Raw genomic sequence first — 27,415 nt, 5'->3', positions numbered from 1 at the left:
TGCTCAAGGACATGAGCCCAAAAACCAAGCCGATCCAAAAATCATGTGAGCCAAAACGCATGGAGTAGTGCGAGTTGGGATGCACACTATTGAAACCTTCTTGGGACCCATGGTGATGTTTGCATGCTGTCCAACCTATTCATAAGCTGGGTCCACCACAGTGAGTCCGGAAAGCCCAAATATAAGCCTTATATAGAACTTCGGTAGGGCTTAAGACAGTTTCAATGGTGGGCTTCCACTCCAACCATTAGATTCCATACAAATATTTAGGGCTATCCGTGATGATTATATGAAATCTGCTCCAACCATTAGATTCCAAATAAATATTTAGGTTTAGGGTACAAAAAGCAGAGCTCTCTGTGATTCCTATGGGCCATATCAAGGGAAACAGTGTGGAGGGTGAACCTTGCCCTGTACACTGTTTTCAATCGTGTGGTCCACCTTAATCATGGATGGGGCTGATGTTTGGGCCATGTTAGGGAACATTGGATGATGTGCCTGGTGGTTGGGGTGGATTTTACATAAACATCACCACTGTGGGGCCCACTCAAGCCAACAATCCTCGCTTGCACGGGCCAACCTAATTTTCGTTAAGATATCTAACCCAAAATTCCACAAATCATTTTGCAAACCCCGGCCAGGATGACGGGCTTTTGGACATCTAGTCCATGTTAAGCCCAAGCCCGGCATCAGGCTTGATACTGAAACCCAAGTCTGGCCTGAGGCTGGCCAAGCCCAGAAGCCTGACAGGCCAACCCAGCCAATTGACATCCCCAGTTGTAACCTGAGGAGACACCTAATGGACGGTTGGATGTGATACATACACTACATGGGCATCACATTTGCATGGAACCACCTAAAGCTTAGGAGGCACCGGTAGGCGCATCTCATTTTTTATTTTATTTAATTTTTAATTTTTAATTTTAATTTTTAATTTTTAATTTTTTTTAAATAAGAATTATGGCATGTTTGGATTGACGGAAAGCACAGGAAAAGGAATAATGTTTCTTGGCAAACCTTATTTCCACGAAACTATGGGTAAGGAAACATTCCTTTTCTTGTTATCTTTTCATCAAGAATTTTCTGGAAATTTAGAATGTTATCTTCAAAATTGTTGTTCAGTAAAACAATTTTTTTCTTGGGAAAAAATCCATATTCACTGACATACTGGCATATGTCAGATTAGCCAAGTAGCACACGTGGGATTTTTAAAGATGAATAGTGACACGTGTGAGTGGCACACGTAGTACATGTGAGGTGCTTAAAACTATACAGTAGTACATGTGGTCCGCGATGTGCATCCGGATATTTGACACCTGGGGGCGCCTGAAGCTAAATGGCAACACTGCATTCGAACCATTGGCATATATTGCATATTTGGAGCAATTGAAGATGGATGATGGCATTGACTGCTTTGTGCAAGAGATGATGAATGGTGGTACATGTGGCACATTAGCAACATTGGTACATTAACATGTGAGGATGTTAGCACATGAGCATGAAAGAAGATGAATGGAAACACGTGGCATCATGGTACATTAGGTACATGTGAGGCAATTGAAGATAGGTGATAGCACATTTAAGCTTAGCCAGAAACTTATCATCAATCCATTTTTGAGATATTTCGCGGTCATTCACGAAGCATTCATTAGCATACAAGAGATAAGTAGACCAGGGGCTATTTTATTTTTCTAGATTTATGTACATTCTGAATGTGATGCAACACGATCCTTTGTTACATTACATGGCAATAATGCTTGATTCTAAAGCAAAGATCAGTTACTTGTCATATAGTATATGATGCATGCTCTTGCTATGCAATGGTAGCCTTTGGCTGATAAAAGGATCACTTTAGCTTTTAAGGGCTTAGATCACCAACTTCGGGCTACAATATGATCGCTACATGGAGCATATTGCAACGGGTGACGCATAAAAGACAAGTGAGCACCCGGTGAGAGAAATGTCTAGTCTCAATAAATTTATAAGAGTTAACTTGTTTCTCGAATATAGCCAAGTAATGTCGACCTTCTGCGCTCATCACGTGATAGCACAAACGGTGAGTATGTTAGCAAGGTCGACAAGGAGCTTCATTACTTTGTCAAACCGGCAAATCTTGTGGCCATATGATAGGGAGTTAAGGCTCATAGGCCATACCTTTATGGCTTTTCTTAAGAGATGCTCGTTCTCAGTTCGTTGTATGGATATGCATACATGTGAGAGACAGTAATATGCTTGACATGAGTGTGTCGAATAATCACATATTTTCAAGGTTCGTTTGATATGAGCCCAATCAGACGGCGTAAATGAGCCCATTAGAGCGATAAGAGGGGTTCGGATGTCTTTAAACAAGGCCAAGTGATCTCTTCTTTAAGTAGCTCAAGACTGTGAATGAGATGGGATACGATACTATGCATGTGAATATGACCGTGTGACTTGGCATGATAATGCATGTGTGCAACTCATCCGGAGAGTGTAGGAGAATGTCGAAGTGGAGTTTGAATGATTGCTTTGGGGAAGTGGTTTTTAATGCCAAAGGTTACTCGTTTCACAATTCAGCTTCTTTGGTGACTTAAGAGAGGGGTGTCTATCTAGCTAGGGAATCATAGAGCTCAGTGTGTTGACAAGTTTAGAGGGCATCGAGGCCCGGAGAAGCGAGTCTGAGGTCTCATAAATGTCATCAGGACTCGGAAGAGGCCGAGGCCTATATATAATAGGTCCAGAGTACCACTAGATTGGAGTGTCTTACGAGCTCAAGTTGCCAGCACATGAACGGTGCAAGCAAGTCATACAAGTGCCTTTAGTCTACTTGGGGTGGGCTTGACCGTCGGTGAATACCCATACATCAAGTAACTAATTTCCAAATCGAACTAGTATATATTTGATCACTTGCTTAATTATGCATATGTGTTGAATGTTTAATCATATGTATGAATGATTAAATGAATGCGAGGTATTGATAGTTAGTACATTTCACACACACATGCACACAATCATGTTTATAGACTAGTTGCTTAATTGCCACATCATTTATAGTTTATGTAATTGGACCATCTAATGGCTTAGAACCCTTAGATTTAATTTGCGAATTAGTTTAATTTGCATATTAGTTTAACTTAGACAATTGTGTTTTTTTAAAAGGACATTATTTTTAATTGGTCCTAAACACCCCTCTTTAAGACAGTCATCATTCATTGGCTCCCCCAAGCTTCCACGTATAGCCTGCTGGTCCTCCACGTGTAATTTCAATTGGTATCAGAGAGGGTAGCTCTTGAAGGACATAATCGCCTTGAGTTGATCCAAGGAACTTGAGAATGATGTCTACTCATGAGGGGTGTACCATCACACGACCGTCATATTTTAACGGATATAACTATGTCACGCCCCAAACTCGAAAACCGGGCTCACAAAATTTTCAATCCCCGAATCTGGTGCCGACAGCCTCCTTAATATCCCATTTTCGGCTCCCAACGCCTATACGCCAGATTTCGATCCTAGGATCCTATAAGGAGAATTTTTCAACATACATTTATCTCTTAAGAAGCATAACCACAAGTTTACCCAAATCACAAAGGCAACATCATCATCATATATCCACTAATATAAATAGTTGAATATAGTGCTGAAAGGAAAATATATATATCAAAAATCAAAGCTCCAGAAGACAGCTACACGCTCCAAGCCCAACGCTACTGCGACCTAACACCACCTACACGCATCTATCATACATGAGCTTATAGAAAGCTTATAGGGTGGTATAAATGTGTGCGTAAGATAAGTGTCAAGCACACAAATATCAGCGTAAGCGGAATACAGGCAAGGCTAACAGTCATTTAATATTAGAGTATGCAATGCAGATCGGCTATGCAATGCGGAATCATAGTGAGCCAAATATCAAACATCAAGGATGCAATACAATATGCAATTCTGAAGACCCACGAATACCATCAACCTCATCTATGCCATATAAATCCAGAAACATAGCAACTCAAATGCCATATGCCATGGATGTAATGCAATATGCAGATCTTGGTGAGTCCATAATACCATCAACCTTATTCAAGCTATGCAAAACAGAAGTATAGTTATAAGTCCCATATCTTAGACCATACCGTTCCGTAAGCTTCCGCGGTCTTTCCGGTCGAATTTCGGCAACCTTCGACCCTTAACTGGTATTTGTGCGCAACCTTGAGTCACACGCCGTCAACCTGAATTGACTCAAACCGAGACTTGTACCCCTGCGACCGCGCCGTCGCCGCGGTTCCAATGCCTCATTTCGTGCGCCGATCCAATACTCTGGCTAGGAGATGTGGGCCAGCGTTCGATGGGAGAAAAATGCTGCGCGTGCGAATTTTGAAAGAATCTCTACAATATGTCACATCAATCAATCCCATCATGTCAAGTACACATCACCTTTTTATCCATTCCCAAGCAACCCCAAAGTCAAAAAGTTCTTACACAAGCCCATACTTTTCTTACACCAAACAACCCCAAAGTCAAAAAGTCTTTTACACACCCATCACTCACTACATCCATCACCCATCACTCCTTCTCTCTCTTTACAACCCTCTCTCTCCTTCATTTTCAAATCTCATTCCAAGCAAACCCAAAAAAAAACCACCACATGTCCAAGCCTCTCCCCATCTCTTCCAAGCTACAAGTGTGGCCCACCTTTCCTACCCTTTCATCTCCCATCTCAACCATCCAAACCTCATCTCTTCCGTTGGAATCAAAGCTTAGGAGCTAAGGAAGCTTAGGGTGCAAGAAGAAGCCGGTGGGTGATCGTGGATGTTTGTCATTTATCTTTTTTTAATTTAATGGTCCACATATGTGGGACCCACCTTGATGTATGCTTATATTCAAGAGGGGCCCATAGTGGTGGGGCCCCTCCGATATTGTCGATGTCTCCCTCTTTCTCTCTCTCTCTCTCTCTTTCTATGATTATGGCCCACCTAATATATGTTTATCATCCATGCCATCTACCGGTGGACCCCATCTATGTGGGACACACCATGATATTTTTTATGCCATCCCAACCGTCCATAGGGGGCCCAACTTGATGTGGCTAGAGTGGGGTGTGGCTGTTAGTGAAGTGTGATCTGACGTGGGCCCACCCAGCTCCATAGCTCAGGTGGCAGACCGAGTGAAAGATGCCTCGTTTCAACACAGGGGGTCTTGGTATTGATCCCTGTGGAGGTGGCTAACATGGAGTGTGTGCTGACATGGGTGTGTGCTGACATGGAGTGTGTACTGGCATGTGAGTGTGCAGTGACGGTGGGGTCCATGGGACCCATCCACGCCGTCCATCCTTGTAGATGGGCCACACCATGGTGTGCGTGCTTCATCCAAACTGTCCGCCACCTAGGACGGTGGGACCCACGTCCGTGTGGGGCCCTCCCTGTCACACACAGACCCATAGCTCACGTGGTAGACTGAGTGAGAGATGCCTCATTTCAACGTTGGGACCCACCCAGCACCATAGCTCTACTGGTAGACGGAGTGAAAGATACCTCGTTGCAACGCTGAGGCCAATGGGTCGTGGGACCCATCTATACCATCCATCCATTTGGAGTGGGCCACATGTGCTGGTGGTGTCCACCGTCCTTAGACGGTGGGACCCACCCCACGTGTGGGGCCCTCTTGATGTATGTGACCGTCCAAGCCACGGCTTGGACGATTGATATATAATATTTATTATGTCACATTATATATGTTATATATATATATATATATATATATATATATATATATATATATATATATATATATATATTATATTTTATATGTTGTTGCGGTGGGCCCTACTTGGGACCCACCTCTGTTTTGTTGCAGAGCAGATAGGAAAAAAAAGGAGCTATGTTGCTCATTAAAGCAGCACGTGGCTGCTCTCTCTCTCTCTCAGTACATAAAGCTACACTAGCAGCATATATATATATATATATATATATATATATATATATATATATATATATATAATATGTTTTATGTATATATATAAGGATGGGCCCTACGTGGGACCCACCTATATATGCCATTTAGGAGTGCAGCAAGCTGCCTGTGGAGCAGCTATCTAGTTGTTCCTCGTTGGCAACAAGCCCGCAGGCCCACATTGATGTTTGTGTCTTATCGAAACCATCCACTGTTTGAACGATGGGGCCCGCCATGATGCATGTGTTGTATCCGAACCGCCCAACCATTTATGAGATCATTTTATGGCGTGAGGTAAATGAGTGAAATCCAAAGTTCAATGGACCCCACCATTTAAATAATAGACCGTGTCATCCACCGTTCAAACTCCTAAGGGCCACAAAAATTTCAAATTGTTTTCATTTCATCTATCTTTATGATAACTTATGGATATGTTGAATCTTAAACACATAAGGGTGGGCCCGATTTGATATACATTTGGCCTATTTGACTCAGCCATTTAAATCGGCCCATTGACTCGGCCCATTTGACTAGGCCCGGTGCGATGTACTCGGGGCCCAGTTTGTTAGGCAGATGTGATATACGAGGCCCGTTGTTGAGGCCCACCTTGATATGTATGAGGCCCATATGATTAGGCCCATCTTGATGTAATTATGACCCATCCATTGAGGCCCACCTGATATACATAAGGCCCATGTTATGCGGCTCATTTGTTGTATCTAAGGCCCATGGGTCAAGGCCCAATTGGATGTACACAAATCCATTATAATGTATAACTCTACCATGGTTTGTGTAATGATGTTTATGACAGCCGTGCCTTGGGAGCAATGTTGGTTTGATGTCCACATTATAAGAATAATGTTGGTTAAATGTCCGTATTATGATTCTCCCTAGGGCCCATTGTTAGGCCCATACTTGTAGGCCGTTTAGGCCCATCTTCGTTATAAACAACATCTATCACCATATAACATGTTTAGTATAGTCTCATGATTTATGCGCATACGCATCATATGTATGCTTGGTATGAGGAGTGATTGACCATAGCATATGCCTTCGGGCCAGTCGTTTATGGGCTCTCGGATACTCGGTGTTGCCCTACATGAGCGCACGATACGCGCAAGATTGCTCCATGACTGGATAGTGCAATTCATGCATTTACATTGTGTGATATGGTACTGAACGCCCTAGCGACATCAGGGACGTAGCCTCAACAGGGGTATCGTGGTTGACAGGATTGGATACCGAAAATCTTATTCTACATGGGATGCTATAGATATCCCTAGGTGAAAGTCCCTAAACCCTTATGGTACCAGGAGGTTGCTCTAACGTCTAAACCGATTGGGTGCATGAGCGTCAAGTGCCGATTACCAGAAGGCCTCGCTTTCCACTGTGTCGCCGTCGGTTGGAAGGGGGTGCGACCTTACCTACCCGAGAGGAGGGGGCAAAGCTAGGCTGAGTTTGACCAGCTTGAGGAATGGGTCCGCTATCGACGAGCCGAGTCCGTTATTGGCAGGTGGATAGTGAGGTCTTTTCCACTCACCTTATTGCGCGCAATAGGGCGGCAATCTGGCTTGTAGTGTACTAGACCCCGGTTATATTCCAGAGTTGAGCTATACTGATATGTGGACTTAGATGAGGATTTGTATCCTTGAATTGCATCTCGCATCGCATGGCCTCGGTACGGCCGACATCATTCATGCCTTGCATCGCATAGCCTTGGTACGGCTAATGGTATTCATGGACTCATCAGCATATTCTGCATTACTCTGATACTGCATAATTACATTACTATCTTGTGCACACACTTACACCACCCTCTAAGCTTTCCATAAGCTTATGCACGACCGTTGCGTGCAGGTGATGGCGCAAAGCAAATAGGGTTCTATTAGACAAAGTTACAGATTGTCAGAAAAAGTGATGGATTGCCGAACAAAGTGACCTGGTTCCACTAAACGAAGTGACAAGGCTAGAAAACAAAGTGACTGGGTTCCACTAGACAAAGTAATGAGGTTGATGGACAAAGTGATGAGGCTATTGGACAAAGTGACGAGGTTCACTACACAAAGTGATTAGGTTGCTAGAAAAAGTAATGAGGTTCTACTAGACAAAGAGATTATGTAGCAGGACAAAGTGATAAAGTTCTACTATATCAAGTGACGAGGTTCTACAAAGAGTGACGAGGTTACTGGACAAAGTGACGAGATTTTACTAGATAAAGTAAAAGGGGTGCTAGACAAAGTGACAAGGTTCTAATACACAAAGTGACATGATAATTTGATAAAGGGGATTCCATTAGACAAGTAACAATGTTCCGCTAGATTAAGTGATGCGGTTGCCAAACAAATTGATAGGGTTTTGCTTGATAAAATGACGAGTTTTCGAATAAAGTGACTTGGTTCCACTAGAAAAAGTAACGATGTTACTATGCAAAGTGACAAGATTTCACTAGATAAAGTATCAACTTATCAAATAAAATGACGGGATTTCAATAGACAAAGTGACAGATTCATTTGACAAAGTGATAGGGTTCCATTAGACAAAATGATAGGGTTCCATTAGATAAACTAATGTGTCCATTTTATATAATCATCATGGTGGGTCTTATAAATTTCAAGGACGGATGTCTCCCTTCCAAATATTTTCTTTAGTGTGGCTCGCATGAATCTCATGTTAACCAATTTTTTTTGGATTCGGGCCTAAATGATTATGCATTTAATTGTCAGAATGGATTTTGCATACACATCATGGTAGGCCGGTCATATTATATTAATATATGTATATATATGTATAGGTATGTATATATTATAATATTATATTATATTATATTATATTATATTTTATATATATATATATATATATATATATATATATATATATATATATATATATATATATATATTTGTATGGGCATGATTCTTAATTCTTTCAGGGCCCACTGCGATGTTTATGTAATATCCACTATAACCAATGGCTATTAAGTCTCATATTGAGCCTAGAGATATGCACTAAAGGAAATAGTTGGGAGAGAGATGTCCACCTTTTCTTTTAAAGAGTCAAACATTGTACGTACATCAAAATCCACTTCAACAACTAGATTATTAAAAAAAAATGCCAAAAATCGTACCGATACATGAATCACTTGGGCTAGAATAATGGAAACAATTTGGAAGGCGAGGATTATCTATACACTGTTTACAATCATGTGGTCAACCTAAATTATAGATAGAACTGATTTTTTCAGCTTGTGGCCTAAAATGGGGTGACACACATTGTGGTCGAAGTTGATTTTCCAGAAAACATCATAGTATGGCCTACCTGAGCCACTGACTATTTGCTCATACAAGTGGCTTTGACAAAGGGGACACTGGTAGTCTATGAAAAGGCCAAGCTATATGTCTTAGAGGGGGGGAGGGGGAATAGGACTATGCCAAATTTAAGCTTTAACAGCGGAATAAAAAATATATGATAGGCAAATAAAGGAAATCAATTTACAATGCAGAAATAAAAAGCAGCTTCAATAATCAAGTATTGAGAGATTGATACGAATGTTGTTCTAAGGATAACCTTACAGCATAAAAACCAAGGGTTTATGACAGGATGACCTTATTTCTAGAAAGTTCTTTGTATTAAAAACTCAAATTGAAGAGGAATAAATAAAAAGCAAGGAATAGAAATATTAAACTATTACAACATTCCCCACAATGCTTGATATGTAAATATTAAAACATTCACATCTACACATACATCCTATAAACTTTGAATGATAAAAGATAGAAAAATAAATCACACATCCACAAAACACAAAGAGTTATAGTGGTTCGCCTATGTGCTCACCAACTATTAAACAATAGCCACACAGCTTGCTACTCCACTCCTAATATCCTCACTCAGTGGATATCAGCGTTCACTATGAAAATAGGTTTCTCAGGTTCACCTAAAACCTTTACAATTGTGTCTTTCAAATGAGCTTACACAATTCAATAAACTCCACTTCTGAGTTTTCTGGCTCTCCTCAAATAACCAACAGATACAGTATATACCACCAACTGCAGTACTGTGTGTTATTGAAAAAGCTCTATTGGCTCCACCATGATGTATTTATTTTATCCACATCGTCCATCTATTTTTACAGATCATTGTAGTTCATAAGCATAAAATTGAGGAAGATTAAAATCTCAGGTGGACCACACCACAAGAAACATGGATGATTAGAAGATTAAAAACTTATTGGGGGCTACAAAAGTTTTGGATCAAGCTGATATTTGTATTTCTCTTCATCCATGTCTTTATAACATTATCAGTTGGTTGGATGGAAAATAAACATTACATTGGGCTCTACGAAGTTTATAATGATATGTGTTCAATAACCACTTTTTCTATGGTGTGGTCCACTTGAGATATCGATCTATCTATTTTTAAACTCCTGCCCTGATGTAAGTAGGTAAAATGGATAAACAGTGTGAATAAAAAAGCAACCATCATGGTTAGAGGTGGGCATCGAATCGATTCAAACCGAGTTAAGGCTGACCCAACTTAATTCGAAATTGAAATACGCCTGACCCGAACTCGACCTGACTCGGTACTGAGTTTAGCATGCCTAACCCAATCCGAGTCCGAGTCTGGCCTAGACTAATCCAGACTGAATCTGACCTGATCACAAGTACCGATTCAGGTCGAGTCTTAAAATAATATGCGAAAATGGATAGATGAAATAGATATACAACGTAAAGATCAAGGTGGGCCCACGACGAGGATCCTACAGACATCACTCATCTTGGGTCGCAACTAATCCTTGCTAATCAAGCAGATTTTGTAAATATTTTTTTTATATCTTATAAAATTGTCGTGAGCTGACAAGGCCTAATTAAATTTTAGAAGAAAGAAATTGGAGGCGGATTAGCTATCGAAACGTTGAGTAGTTGTGGGGCCCACCATGATGTATTTGTTGTATCCACATTGTCTATCCATTTGGAGAGATCATTTTAGGGCATGATCAAAAGAATGAAGTAGATCCAAAGCTAGAGTGAACCCCACCATATAAAATAGTGAGGAGAGTGATGTCCACCGTTGAAGCCTTCTTAAGGTCCACCGTGATTTTTATTTGAGATCTAACCTGTTCATAAGTTAACACAGATATTAAAGAAGTGGAAACACAAATATCAGCTTGATCGAAAACTTTTGTGGCCCTTAGAAGTTTTTAATGGTGAGCGTACTCTCTTCACTGTCTTCTGTGGTGGGGTCCACTTGAGTTTTGGATCTGATTCGTTCTTTGGCTCATGCCCTAAAATGATCTCTCGAAATGGATGGACGGTGTGGATACAAAACATATATCATGGTGGGACAGACATAACCGCATGGCGTTATTACTTTAATAGCGAGTCTCACTACTCAACCTTGGCGTTGAATCCCCAAATGAAAACTTAAATAAAAATTATGGTGGACCTTAAGTTAACACAGACATTGAAGAAGGGAAAACGTAAATATTAGCTTGATCAAAAACTTTTGTGACCCTTAGAAGTTTTTAATGGTGGGCATGACTCCCTCCACTGTTTTCTGTGGTGGGGTCCACTCAAGTTTTAGATTTGATTCATTCTTTGGCTCATGCCCTAAAATGATCTCTCCAAATGGATGGACAGTGTGGATACAAAAGATACATCATGGTGAGACCCACGTAACTAGGTGACGTCACTTTAGTAGCGATTCTCGCTACTCCGAATCCCCAAATGGAAGGGAATCGGATTGCGTAGCGAGTAGCGTACTGAGTAAACTCTGTGGGTTCCACCATGATTAATGTATTTTATCCGCTCGGTCCATCAATTTTACCAGATAATTTTAGGGCTTGAATCCAAAAATGAAGCATATACAATGTTCAAATGGACCACACCATAGAAAACAGTTGAATTGAACATTTACCGTTGAAGATTTCTCGGGGGCTACAAAAGTTTTGGATCAAGCTTTTATTTGTGTTTTCTCTTCATCCATGCCTGTATGATCTTATGAACAGGTTGGATGACAAATAAACATCACTGTGGGGCCTAGAAAAGTTTCAACGGTGGAAATCGTTATCCCTACTGTTTACTGTGGTATGATCCACTTTATATTTGGATATACTTCGATTTTTGGCTCAACCTTAAATTAGATGGAAAAACGGATGAACGGCCTGGATAGACTACATACATACAAGGTGGGACCAACTGAGTTTACTCGGTACGGTAAGAGCAAGAGCCTACTGTAATCGGTATGCAATCCGATTTTCCAAGGAAACCGTATAAAGGCGTTAGACTTATCGTCAAATGTAATTATTTTTAATATATTAAAAAAACCGGGTGACGTGGCACTTAAAGTGACGTGGACCAATAATAATATTGGATTCAGCTGCTCACTGTTTCCGGGATACAACAGAGGATCCGCACTCCTTTTTTTTAGAAGAAAAAAGTGGCCTTTTTAAGGATTTTCGATCATACTAGATTTAATCCACCCAAAATTCGTGGATTTGAGCGGTTTCTTGTTGAATAGTTGCCTAAGGAGACCTGGTAACACTCAAATGGACGCTCGATCATGAAGATACCCTACAGAAGCATGGGTCCACTTGCAACTACATTGGTATTACCTCATTCTTTTTTATTACCAATCATCTAACTGTTGGCTGTCGATTGATGGATATGATTAGCTAAGCAGCTTTTCTCTTTCTTTTGGTAAAGAGCCCATCCAAGTTGGCTTCTCCCTGTTGATTGGTAGGACTAAAACATTGAGCATACAGAGCATGAAAAGTGGGATGAACAAGAATTGTAAGTGCTGCTATCGTCTCAAGATCTCCATATCATTTTACTTCAAATGTTAATCAAAATTATCATTGTTTGCCACAATATTCCCTGATTTAATAGTTCTATATTTTTACATCATGACTATGGCCGTTGGATCTGCATCATGTTCTCATCCACACTATTGATACCATGGTCCTCCCTCCCAAAACAAAATCTTCAAAATCAGAAGATCCTAATGGCCCATAGAAAACAGTTGAAGGATGCGTACATATTCAAGAAAAGAGTTGAATGATCAAATGCATTCTATTGAGTGCTTTGTGGGTATTGCACAACCAAGTTTGGATAATCAAAACACAATGATAGATCCAATGGCTACAGTACTAATGCAAAAGTAGCAATACCCGGCGATGTAATGTAGGAAACCTCTCAACCAATTGACCAACTGATGTAGAACAAATCGCAGACTCATTCATGGCTAAGATGGACCGAAGAAAAAAAGCCACGAAGGATCGAAGACACTCAGCATAATAGTTCGACCAGTTGACAAATCTGACCGACAGGTCGAAATTGCACCAGAAATTCCAGATTGCTTGTTGTCTGGTTTCTGCTGGTTTAGATAGGTCGACAAATCTTGTCGACAGGTCGAAATCCAGTTTGACGGGTAAAAAATTATAGAATTTCTTATTTAAGTCTCTAGACACTTTTTGGTTGTGTTGACCCATGGACTTGACAGGTTGACTGACGCAGAAAATTTGCATAATTTTCTAAATTGATTTCCTAGTTTGATTATAACTCTTAGATTACGTTGTTAAGGTTTATTTAGGGTTATTTAAAGGGTGTTAAACTCATTTTTATTCATTCATTCAATAAGTTAATTCCTTCGAACTTTTCTTCTTTCTTCTTGTGAATTCGAGATTCTCTTATGGATCCAAGAGAGCCTTGTGGATTCAAGGTAATTATCAATGGAGGAAGACGGTGATTGACCTCATCACGTCCTCCCCCGCATCACCAACACACATAAGAATAACAATTTCTTTACTGGCTAAAGAGCAAACGTAGTTCTTTTACATAAAACTTTAATATCTGGACCTTCTAGGTTTCACATTGGCGATTAGTTCATCTTTTGGGAACCATTTGCAAAGAGGAATGCAAGCAAAACCGGTTTCAAATGGGTTGTATGCATTCGTGAACCATGTAGACGCACTGACAACAATTCAGCAATGAGTTGTTTAGTGATACTCAAAATGAAAATGAGAGTAACTTTAATTCTAAAAGGGTCCTGCATTTCCATTTTTTCCCCATCTTGTAGATGTCAGGCAGCAGGCAGGCATGTTTACCAAATCAATGGCTGGGTTGATGTCGGGCAAACCCACGTTTCCTGAACCAAAATGATGGGAATTCATGCATCGCTCATCCCAAACATCACCTTAATCGACCAGTCATGAAATATAAACAGTACCAATAGGTATTACAAAATGCTTGGCCAAGAATGGCATCTATAGCATGCCTGGGTTTCTAGTTTCTACAAGTGGGCCAAGGGTTCAGTGATCCAAACCGTTGGTATTATTGGAACCACTTGGGACAGCCCAACCACCAAATGTTCCAAGAGTTCAGAGATATCTACAGTCATGTGTGTATCTTTCCTTCTTCTTCTTCTTCTTATTCTTTTTTCATTATTTTGCTTTCCTGTAGTAAGCTTATGTACTGGTTTCATGTGTTAGTCTCACAACTAACACACTCTCTTTGAGCTTCATCTTCCTATTTCTCTGCTTCTCTTCCAAACATAAGCTTCTCTTTTCTTCATTCCATGAGATTTCAAGTGGACATCAAATAGATTGCTACCAGAAGAAATGTATCAAGGGTTCCACATTTGATGGCAGAGGCCCAAGTTGTGGCTAGATTTTATTTTATTTTTAGCCCATCAGATCCACTGTCTATATCACCAAACCATGTGTTTCAAGCCAAGCATATAATACCTCCTTAGTAAATGTCGGAAAAAGAACAGAAACAAATGGCAGGAATATCCACTCCATTTCATATATGTATTAGGGGCCAAAGTTGATTAACATGTTATTTCCTTGTACCTTCTTTTGCATTTACCTTTATGGAATTGTCAACAAAAAGAATCTTCTCTGGATGATGTGGCCCATTTTCGCTGTGAGAAATCCAGCTGTGCCATCTCAATTGGTCAGCGACGCCCTTTGCTTTTACGACAACGTCGACATGATCTCGAATGATAACAGCCCCTTCGGGGCGAAGAATACGGTCCATTTCAAGGAGAATGTCAAGAATATCGCACCTGCATGACGGAATGAAGCAAAAGTGTGCATTAGTCAATGATTAATTTGTTAGAGCTGTGTTTCATACAACCTGGAAAAAGCTTTGTAAATACATGGTGCATGCATCTGTGGTGATGCACAACAAAACGCAGTTAGTGGATTCCATGATGTTTCTGTTGTTGTTGAATTTTAACTTTGAAGGTGTTCTTTTCTTCATATAACTCATTTCATTGGATGAGTGTTTGAACCTCGTAGATGTGAGGCATTATACAATCCTCGATCCGCGGACATGTATAGGATCCTTGGACCTTGGGTCCATACAAGTGGAGCCAGTGGTTCAGGGGATTCAGATTGGATCCACGAAGCGATGCATATGCCAAAAAAAATAAAAATAAAAATGCAGTATGCTTTTGTTTGTTACAAATCACCACAATGAGATTAACTTCAATAGTCGATGATTATTGTAGCCAGGATTGAGTGGGAACAAGCATATGCAAGATAACTTACTTGTCTATGTACATGCTAAGTACCCGACTGGCATGTATAAGATCATACGTGCGGGGATATGTTGAGAAGGCCTCACACCTGCAGTAGGAATAGTTATAACATCAACTAAGGAACTAATGAACTTCAAAAGCACTTCGCTCATTTTCAGAGAGCAATTCAATACTTTAGTCTAAAATCACCGACTGATCTGGCTTCTCCTGAACAATTGATTAAAACCAGTGACTTTGCAATAAGAAAAACTATGGATTTCTGGGATAACCGTTTGGTTGGCGTGAGAGGAAGCACATGAAACCTTCAAGACATTTCACTTTTTAAAAAGACTACAACTCATTTCCTCACAACACGACACTTCGCACATCTTAGTTTAGCAAGTGTGAATCATTTTTTGGCCCTTTTTGGTAGACACCTAAAAATGAGTTCAGCTCATTTAAGTTAACAACAATTATATATTAGATGCAGCCAGATTCTCTATTCGTTATGAACAGAGAACTTCCTTATTTGGAACTTAATTCGTAGATGTGGGGCCCATGGTTGATCTATCCAACGCATCGATCTGATGGCCCCCATCATGGATGGACCATTGCCCCAAAACTCCCAAATTGGAAAATCCCAGCCATCAGATCTTTGGTGTTTCCTCCATTGAATGTATTTGCATGCCAAAGGTTAGAGTTGACCAATTGAGGGGATATTTGGGTAATGGTCCATGATGGGGGCTGTCAGATCAATGGCATGGATAGACCAACCATGGGCCCCATATACACCAAGCTCTGAACAGGGAAGCTCCCTGTTCGGAACGAATAGGGAACTTGACCTCTGTATTAGAGATCTCAATCTCTAGTACATAATGAGTTCATGTTAATAGTAATTATGTATTTGTGATCATGTCTCTAATACATAATTGAGGTCTCAAGTCCAACGGGTTGTGGACTATAAGTTATAGTCCATCCAGTGGATAACTTCCAACCTTTTGCATTTATGTTACATCCTACCCGTCCAATAGGCCCTATCATGAGGTTCACCTTGTGCAAAAATCAGCTATATCCACTCATCTGCAAAAATCAGCTATATCCACTCATCAAGTGGACCACATTTGTATTTTTTGATTTATCAATGGCTAGAAATTGTTTTCCTCATGGTTGGATGTCACACGCACTTTAGGTTGGAATTTATCCACTAGGTGGACCGTACCTTGTGGTCCAACCAGTTGGACTTGAGACCTCTAAATAATTGCAGTTAACTAAAATGAAATGAACTCATATTTAGGTGTCTAACATACGGGGCCTTAGTATGTGCGGAAAGTGCTGCAAAGTCTTGCCAAAATATCATAAAACATCAGCATATGTTTGGGCGTTGGCAGTTCCTGAGGCTGACAAGAAGAGCTAGCATCAAACCATGTTAAAAGCCGGTCCTTTCAACTAAGTATCTCAATCACATTTTGGTGGTGAGAGCAGAAACTAGCCCACCTCATGAAGGTTGTGTTTTCCCACACTGCCCCAAATGCAATACCATTGCCTAGGGATGCACCATCTCAGCAATGATTGAAGGTACGCCCAATGTCTACCTGATAATTGGGAAATAGTATGACATTTTGCTATTCAATGTCCATGTTCATGCTACGAGGCTTACCACTTACCAGTCCATGTATGTCCCAATGAGTCCACGCTCATAGATGAAGCCGAGAGTGTTGTTCTTTGTATCCGAAGGGACCACATTCATAACCCAAACAGGATATTTGGACAGTGCTGAGGCAAAACCCCCTAATCCAGCATTCATGTCCATAACATTTCTGTATTTACCCACAGTGATGAAACTCAGAACACGCGCATAGTGCAACACTCTCCGAGTCCATAGTTGATTATCTTGACTGAAGATCTTGACTGTGATCCCTTCTACATTCCCACCAAAGGTCCTTGGTGGAGCAGCATTCAATCTTTTAGGCCATTTCATGAGAGACCCTCCAGCCATTTCCTTGATGGATTTCACCTCTGGCAGAGGAGTAATGCACATCTCCATCTTCTTGTACCTGTTGTGCTCATTGACAACATCAAAATGGCAGGTGTAGAATGGGGATTACAAGCAGATCATGAAATATTACATCTCCTTTTTGGTGAACCAACGAAAATAAGCTCGCAATGAGGTCTCGGAATAAAATGAACAAAGAAGGCAATAGCAGTGAGGAGAACCTTGCTAAGCGCACATACACATGCATGTGAAATAAAGCTCATATACATGCCACACATGTGCCAGCATGGCATGATAAGTCCAAGATTAAATCCATCAATCAGAAAGGCACCACTATATTGATGCTGTAGCCCAAGAATCATGTTACCTCACTTGTCAAGTGGGCCACACTTAGCAAAACAAATGTAAAGCTCTGAAAAACTTGGCTGAAGTTTTCTAACCCATCCACTTGTTGCCAATACTGGGGCTCACATGCGGAGTGGACTAGATTTATTTTTGTGTATAGATGTACAAGGTCGGACCAACCTGATGGATGCAGTGGAGCTTGCACCTATGTGCCATGCTAGCACGTGTGGCATGTATGTGAGCTTTATTGCATGCCTACCATAGCTCGCTATGAAGAATACTGCTATGTCTTAATCAAAACAAAATAGACGGGGGAAAATTCATGCCTCCTTTAAGGAAAATTCCTTTTATTCCTCATAACTAAAACTCATGTAGCCATCGGGTCCTAATGTATCAGGACATGTATCCAGCCAGATCAAACGCAGCGGCCATGGTCAATTATCAAGGCCATTGATCCAATGGACCCACTTTGGATGGGGGGATGCCCCAAAATTTCTAGATTGGAATACTATTAACCATTTGATCAGCTACTAACAAATAAAGAGTCATTAAAAAATATACAGAAACGCTTTAGAGAAAAGGCTAAAGATTGGATAGTTAGAATCTTCCAAGCTGTAAGATTTTTGGGGCATAAATTCATGCTGGTACCCATCAGATCAAGGATCTGGACCATGGCAACATGGTCCCCACTCATACGAACATGGCGAACCATGACGGTACATGTCCTGATGCATTGGAACCTTGTAATTCAATTCATCTGGAGCTATTTCAAACTTCTAATGTCTCACTCAGTTTCAACATAAGGAGCATTCAACAAAGTTTTCAACACATCGAGATAATTTGGTGAATTTCAAATAATGGAGGTGCGTTGGCAATATTATAACACTAATGGGTGCCTTTGTATTTTGAAATGACAGGAGAAGGAAGAAATCAACAGTCAAAATTGAAAGAGTGAACTCACCAAGCAGCATCGGGATCAGTTGCTGTGCAGAAGGGAGGAGATGCCAGAATCTTTGATTTCCGAATACAATGAATATGATTCGTAGGCTTTTGCCACACTGCAAATGCGCCCCTCTCTGCAATTTTCTTCCAGCACAGCCGCCTTGCCAGATCCTCTATGCTGGCCTGCTCTTGTTCCAAGTCTTTAGTCTGTCTCTGCCAACCTTTGTAGTTGTTTCTCCAATTAATGGGCGGGCCAGACAAAACCCAGTAGGCACCAGGCCGCAGAACCCGATCAATTTCCATCAGATATAATCCACCTGGGCAACAAAAAACAAGAAAATGTCAGCATTTCAGGAAAGGCACTAAAAGATGACAATGGTCGACATCAGCTCTGTACAAATGTGAATTGTATTTTGAACGAGGACAGATTTTGTTTTGAAAGAAAAATGAAAATAACAAAACGGGCAAGGAATGGCCAGTAGCTCCATCACAAGCGAGGCTATTGGCTTCCTCATTGGCACCATTTGGCACTGAAAAAAACAGAAGTGCCCATGTGAGCTTTGATTCCCAAATACATAGCACTGTTCTCCAAGGGCAACCGAAGACCCTGAAAATGCGAAACTGCTTAACATGTTATGTGGTTGAATATGTTGCCAGATAAATGGACATCTTTCATTTTTGTTCCCAAGATTGGATAACACAGAACGTTCTGCTGTATAAATAATGTCAATGGATACATGAGATGAGTGCATTTCATTACATTGTAAAATCATGTAATCCACCAAAGTATGAAAATTGGTCATTATAGCAATGGGCGATACTAGAAGAGTTGCAACTTCCACAAAGCATCACATCGGTCTTTCTAAAATAAATTGAATGCAGATCTGTTGTTTCATAAAAATCAGCATATAATGCATAATCCAACGTGCAAATGGATAAGAATGACATTTCAGTGTGGCTGTAAATGAGCTGGCTAGGCCCTACAGGTTCCTGCACCCAGAGTGTGGCTAAATGGGCATGGGCATGGGTTTGGGTAAGTTTTTTAGCTTGGTTAATAAATGCACCAGGTGTTGTTACACCCCTGCCCATGCTCAAATCTGGACCGAACTGGATTATGTATATATGAGAATTCTTATGTGATACTTCCTGTACAATGTATTAAAATACTGTAATTTTAATAACATGTTATGCCTGACCTTGGTTCATGCAGTGTTCTCGTAATCTTTTCCATATGAATATGTAAAAATATCACACTAAAAAAAAAAATCAGCAATTGATATTTATACTCACCCTGTTCAGTAGACACAGTTTTTTTTTTCTACTTTCGGAAATAGAATAGTACAACTCTATAGTCTTCATGTTGTGCCGTAATAGTAACAGTGGCAACTGTTACAAGTTACGAGGTTGTAATGGCTGTAATGTCCATTACAGAAAAATGACCTGTAACAGCCCCGTATTGGTACGTTACACGACTGATACAGTTTTTTCTTTTTTCTTTTTTCTTTTAAGACTGCGACGGTCATTATAGCCCATGTCCTAATAGTAATGGTGGTGGGCATTATAGCCACCGTTACCATTAAGGAATACCTCATTAGTCTTCCATCTCTAAAAGTTAAAAGAAATGGCATATCTATTAAAATATAAAAAAAAAAAAAAAAGAAAAACAAGAAAAAGAAAAAGAGAGGATGGGTGCAATATAGTGGCTCCCTAATTATCAAAAATATATTCTCATCGTCCTCCAAGCCTTATATCAATTAATTGGGGTCAGCTACATGTATCCTTTTCTGCCATTCCACTCTATCAAAGGCCATAACTGAAATTGAATTTTGTATATGAATATAATTATATATAGTTGAATTATTAATGCTTAAAATCATCCTAGAGAAAAACCTAAAAAGTAGTCTCACACATTGAGCTGCCTGCATCAATGATAATCATGTGTCCATGTCAAACCTGTTGAAATAGCAGGAAACCTAAAAGGTCCCATGTCCTTGTCACATGCATGAATTAAAAAGAAAAAGGGAAATATCTTATGGTTCCTGATAAACCATGCACCCTTTTTTTTTTTTTCCAAATAATAAATGTGCGTTTTGCTGAAGAATATAGCTACATACCATAACCAGCCCACTGGACAAGGCATCGTGAACAATGAGCCATATCAAAAGACCTTGATGGATATGGTAGCCTGTAGGTGCTTAGTATCCCTAACATTGCTGGCAGTCCACGTTCCAGGGCAAACTGTACTTGAGCTTCATGTATATCTCTTGGTGCAATGGACATTGTCAAGATGCCAAAATCCATTAGATAGGCACCAAAGCTCGCAACCTGAAGAAAAAACTTCCTCAGGAACTGGAGAACAGAAATTCATTTGCGAGGTGGAAAATTGGAGTTAGGTCGGTTGAGGCATGAAATTCTGTAGATTGGCTATGGAAATAACATTTGCATGTATTGAGTCATATGTACGTGAACAACATTATTAACTACCAGCCACAACATATAAAATCATCAATATTTCAATAACCTTAGGGTCTGTTTGGGAAGGGGATCCTACAAAATTGGGATTAAGCCCAATCCTGATTTTGGTAGGCCCCACGCCCTCCACGTCAGATTTTCCACCCTAAAGTGGATATTTCCTCCACATGAATGCACTTACCAAAGTTTTATAAAAATTCAAAACACAGCTAATTGCATTTATGTGGAGGAAAGCACCATTTTAGTGCAGCCAATCCTACTTGGAGGGTATGGGGCTGTCAAAATTGGAATTAGAATTGATTTCAATTATGCAGGCTTCCCTAACCCAAACAGACCCTTGAGGTTGTGTTTGGATGCTAAATTAAATTGAATAGCAATCGTTCAGCTCAATGAATAGTAAATGAAGAAAGTAAGTGCTAGCTCCATTCCACTTGTAATGAGGTGCTAGCCTCAAATTGCAATTATTATTATTATTATTTTGGAAGGTAACACTACTGGGGATTAAACCCCAGATCACTCACACACACTACACTGTCTCTACCAGTTCATCTAACGAGCAGGAGACCAAATTGTGTGTGCACTTTGGACATCATTATGGACTAAAATGACTTTGCCCCACTTAGGTCATTTATTCTATAATGAAATGAATGCATTGCAGTCAGGTCAATTGAGAATCCAAACACATCCTAATAGTAATTGAACAATAATTTTCAAAGAGAGAACATAAAAAACACAAGCCTCATCCATTAGTACAACTACCCAAAGGTAGTGTTCGGATGCACAAGTTTGTTGAATATTTTGAGTTCAGAATACCATTTGACAACTTTGTAATTGGAAATAAATTGCAAATTACATTTAGTCTGTTTGGCTAACCTATAGCTAAATTGCAATTTGATTTTCATTTCGGTTCAGCAAGCATACTTTAAAATAAAAATGTTGCATGTTGGAGATGATATGGCAATGCTGATAGAACCATAATATGGTAGAGCCATCTCTCCACAGCACACGTGACAGGTGATGCACAAATCAGGATCATCCATTTTGTTTTCCATCATGTAAATGCTAAATGGTTCAAAAAAACACATCCATCAATAATCCTAGCCATCTGATCAATAGCCTTCAAAACAATGGTACTAAAGAAAAGTAGGTAATGACCAACATTCAGTGTGAGAAAGTGAATAAAAGCGATGGATGAGATTGTCTAATATGTGTGATTTTTTGAAACATAGGTCATCCACAATATGTATCACTAGATGGATGGCCCTAGTTGATGCATCGCCCTACTGTGTATACTATAGAGAAATGAATCTACCATATTCTAATTCTCCAAACTATTGTATCTTTTGTTGCCACAGGAATGTCTCTATGATTGCAAGTAGGAACTGCAAATGAAAAAAGACAAAAACTCGTACACATGTACACACCTGCTATCCACATGGAATTCATTACCTCAATTTAAACAATCCAAATCATGGGACATTGTAGATGGATCATAACTCAAAATCATACCAAATGGATGGTCCTAACTAGCCTATCTATGGGCTCCCAATGGGCAAGCAAAATGGAATTTGAAATGCTAAAGTGAGACCTCTAAGGAGAGGGAGGAGTAAGAAAGAAAGAAAGAAAGAAAGAAAGAAAGAGAAAAGAAAAGAAGAAGAATATAAAAGAAAGGCAATGCCTAGCAGCATACAAACTAAACTAAACGTGTCCGGCTAACTTGACCAATAGACTAATAACACACCAGGATTCAAATCATCATGAGATTTTTTACCACCCTCCCTTTTTGCTATATGGCAAGTAACCCCTTCCCTTTTCAGTTTGCCAATTAACCCCTTCCCTTTTCATATATGGCCATAAAAGACCATATGCTTTACTGCCGTTAGAGTTGAGCGTTAAAGGGAACACCATTAAATTTGACCTTTGACCACATGAATAAAGATTTTTCCCTTGAATTTGTACATATGAAAGGAAATTCCGTTCTACCTCTATGTAAACACGAAAAGGTCATCCACGGCATTTGGACGGTTCTGATCTACCATTTAGATGATTTTTCAATCAAATGCTATCAATGGTCCACCATTGGACAATCTTGATGGCTATGTTGGGCCCACATAACAAGCAGTTTGGATATCACCCAAAAAGGAAATTTCTCTCATCTCCATAATGTCAAAGAAAAGCGTCATTTCATATGGTAGACAATCAAATTTAACGGTCAAATATCCTCTTTAATGGTCAACTTTGATGGAAGTTAACGACATGGTGTTTTATAACTACATATTGAAATGGGGAGAGTTCATCTAACAATACTGAAAAGGCAGGGGGTTTGTTTGGCGTTTAGCGAAAAGGGAGGGCAGTATATGTCAAAAATTTGATCATCATCATATCTCAAATTGGTTAAGGATGGGAGGTGACAGGCTGGGGCAAGAGGTTTTGCTGGATAAGATCTCAACATGTCTGCTAAGATTTTGTATAATTTGTTATTGTGGATGCGTGGATTGTCGACCAACCTACCAGAGGTTCAAATGGTAATAGTAACAACAACAACAACAATAACATCAACAATCATAATAACAAGAAGTGAATCTTTCCAATTCAATTAAAAGTGCTAAGGGGTCGTTTGGATGGTGCTAAATGGGGCAAGTAGTAAATGATTTACATGAAAATCATTTACTACTTGTGTTTGGATGCTCTAATTTGCTAGTAAATCATTTATTACTTGTAAATGATTTACTAGCAAAGCCCCCTTCTCATTTACCAGCAAAAAGCTGAGATTTCATTTACTAGTAAATGAGCAGATGGCAACGGTTCCATTTTTTATTTTTATTTTTTGAATGAAAGCCTATAAAGCAGATTTCATTTACCATTTACAGGCTATTCAAACACTCTAATTCAGATAGGCTGTAAATCATTTACAGCCTTAAAGTGATTTACTAGTAAATCATTTACAACGTAAACCATTTACCACCATCCAAACGACCCCTACGCCTCTGTGATGGATTTTCTAACTTCTATATTTCCAGTCCAACCTCCATGAATTGGAGCTAATCTTTAACATCAGAAGGAGAAAGCAGAACTTCCAGACTCTCGAAAAACATATGAGCTCCATTGCCTGATCCAGTTGTGGGTAATCACATGCTTTATTTGCTATTTCTTTCCTGGTCTAACTTCGAAAATAAACCACTACTACAACATTGCATTGTGGTGTTTGTCAAACTTCAATGCATAGTTCCGTATGAAATTGTTAAATCACAGGCCCAAGGAACCATTAAATCAAGTAAAGAAAACCAAATTCAAACAGATATAATTGAAAACCAATTAAAAAACAAAACATGAAAAAAGATAAAAACGAGTCTGCTTCTTTGTTTCATTTCCATAATTGTTGTGGAGCTCATCATCATCTAAGCCTTATCCCAACTAATTGGGTTGGGCTATAATCATTCTGAAAGAATCAAAAACAAACAAAACCCACATCAAACAGGTAGAAAATTAACCAATCTAACTATGGTAAAGACAATATAACAGTTCTCAATTCTCGTGACGCAAATCAAACAACATACTGACCAGATCAACACCAATCTAAGGAACCCGAATGAAGAAAAAGACCAAATAGTTCCACAATCAAATAAAAGTAATTAGAACTCAATCCATGAAACTCCAACTCACCCCACAACCAATGTCAAGAACTGTCCGCACTTCCCCTGTCTTTAGTGGCACAACCCGCCCGATCTCATCGATGTAACCCTTCACACCTGTCGGAAACGATGTCCCACCACCAGGAAAGACCAACCGGTCACCCTCCAGTCTCACCCAATTCTGCTTCTTCTTGCTCTCTGTCAGCCTCTTGTACGGCACATTTGCAAACCAAGCGAATTCCCTGCTCTTCGGCCACGAGAACGGGGTCCGATACCCGTCCGGCCTCGGAATCAAGCATCTCCGCCGCTCATCAGTATTGGGGCAATGCCGCTCTCTGTGGAGCATAGTCGACATGTCGAACTGCCTCTCTCGAACTGGGTCTTGACATGGGCAGTAGTCGGTGAAGTTCTTCGGGCAGAATTCTATTGGTTGGAGACCGGCGGCAGGGATTGTAGGTAGGGAGGCAGGGTGGTGGGGCTGAAAATCTAATGGGAATGATGATGGGTTTTGAGGGGTGGAGAGGTTGAGTTGGAGGCAATTGGGATTTGAGAGTTGGGTTGTTTGGGAGAGAGATTTTGAGTTTTGGTAGGAACCAATCAAGTAGGAAAGAGAGCACAGGAAGGCAATTAGAAGAAACCAAGAAAGGGTTCTTCTTGAAAGGAATGGAGGGAGAGATGGATATGGTGGTTTGGCCATTACCGAGAGAGAGAGAGAGAGAGAGAGAGAGAGAATGGGAGGAGTTCAGAGGACTTGGGTGTTTGGTGTGTTGTTTTTCTCCTTTCTTTTTTTTTTTTTTTTGAATTTGTTGCATCCGTTTATCAGGAATGGTATGATACGTGGGCCGCATCTTTATACACCATACACGAGTTTTCAGTTCAGAAAGATGTGGCCTATGGTTGCAATTCAAGTAACCCCACCCCACCCCACCCCACCCCAGAAAACAGTGGGGATTAAACGCCTACCATTAAAATCTTCTTTGGGCCACAGAAGTTTCGATCAAGCTGATATTTGTGTTTTCCCTTCTTCAGTGTCTGTGTTAACTTATAAACAGGTTGGATCTCAAATAAACGTCATGGTGGGCCCTGAGAAAGTTTCAACGGTGGGCGTCACTGTCCCACTGTTTTCTGTGGTGGGGTCCACTTGAACTCTGGATCTTCCTCATTATTTGGCTCATTCCCTAAAATAATCTCTCCAAACGGATGGATGTTGTGGATGCAACACATATATCATGGTGGGCCCAAAGAACGTGGTGACGTCACCTCAGTTTCGAGACTCGCTACTGTCGTGTTCAGTAGCTAATCCGCGTCCCTAAACTACCAAGGGAGGTGTTTTTTTTGTTGACTATGTATTGTGTAACAATGATAGGGAGGTCTGATAATCCGACACGCACCATCTCGGCAGGCACACGTTTCAACATGGAATGTGTACGGGACATCTGAACCGTGGATTATGAGACACCACCGGGAACAGGGACGAGTTAAAAATCTAGGTTTCTTCACTCCCTCATTGGGTCATCCCGATACCTTTATAATGGACGGCTTGGATAAATCTTCAATGATCCATAGTGAACGCACACGTGTAGATCTACTGGTACTCGAAAATATCTGATTTTTATTTGTTATAATTTTATCTTTGATGTCCACATGATCCACCGCTCGGATGTCCTGAAAAATTGGCATGTTGGCACATGTGATGCGTGTAAAAGTGGTGCGTGTGCGTCTATCAAAGCAAGATTATTGCCAGGAAGGAGGACGATTTTTCGAATGATGCGACAGTTAGTGGGGTCTTTTCTATTCCCTGCCTGCTACGGTTTTCTCGAGTAAACCAAATACAACACGTAAGCTTGAAATAAGTATTTTCTTCGCGGCAGTCTTATTAATGTGATAAATGTGAGAAAGATCTAAACCGTTTATCATTTTATATTCACCATATAAAATTTATGGATTGAAAAGATTAATGTTAAAACAGAAATATCATTCACACGTTCAAACTAAATTGTCGAGTAGACTGGCCTGTTTTTGTACCATGGAATGTTAACCGGTCGTCTTAGTCTCTCGTAATCATTTCACATGAAGAAAACAGCTTGAGTGGGTGCCACTACTAGAAAGACTTGGGTTTGATTAATCCGCCGATCGTCACGTGAGTTGATTTCCTCGGACCAGTTGGCAATACAGTCACAACGCACCGTTTTTCGTGGGACCGACCATACGGGACGTTTACTTAGATGACCATGTATTGCAATATGGTAAGTCAGGACTTTAGCCGCTGGATAGGAGTTCCTTTCAATGATCCAAACCGTTTATATGATGGGCCCATATTGAATGAACGATACCTATCAAAGCTCTTAGATTCAAAAGCTTCAACCCTTTGAGTTATCAAAGGTTAAACAAATGATCGAAGGGTTGAAATGTTCCACGTAAGATATTTATTTCTCGGACATCCTCACTCCATTCAGGTAATACCTATTATATAAACGGTTTGTATCCTATGGTACATCCAGATTTAATCCAGAGACTGTTTGGTCCATGGGAGTAAATGGTATAGAATTGCATTAGATGGTATTAATGCCATTCACAATGATTGCAT

The 27,415-nt window shown here is 40.2% G+C and overlaps 1 protein-coding gene across 1 annotated transcript; it reads right to left on the bottom strand.

The window, feature by feature from the left end:
- Positions 1 to 14,643: 14,643 nt before the first annotated feature.
- LOC131240054 (probable methyltransferase PMT19) lies at positions 14,644 to 25,586 on the bottom strand. Its single transcript, XM_058238064.1, has 6 exons — positions 24,860 to 25,586; positions 20,839 to 21,049; positions 18,744 to 19,041; positions 17,109 to 17,498; positions 15,476 to 15,553; positions 14,644 to 14,988 (listed from the first exon to the last, which is right to left on the bottom strand). The coding sequence occupies exons 1-6, from the start codon at positions 25,523 to 25,525 to the stop codon at positions 14,760 to 14,762; spliced, it is 1,872 nt and encodes a 623-aa protein (XP_058094047.1). The 5' UTR covers positions 25,526 to 25,586; the 3' UTR covers positions 14,644 to 14,759.
- Between the last annotated feature and the right edge of the window lie 1,829 nt (positions 25,587 to 27,415).

The sequence above is a fragment of the Magnolia sinica genome, chromosome 3 (genome assembly GCF_029962835.1).
Source record: "Magnolia sinica isolate HGM2019 chromosome 3, MsV1, whole genome shotgun sequence".
NCBI lineage: Eukaryota > Viridiplantae > Streptophyta > Magnoliopsida > Magnoliales > Magnoliaceae > Magnolia > Magnolia sinica.
The sequence above is the reverse complement of the archived record's forward strand: the minus strand, read 5'-3'. Positions and strand labels throughout refer to the sequence as shown.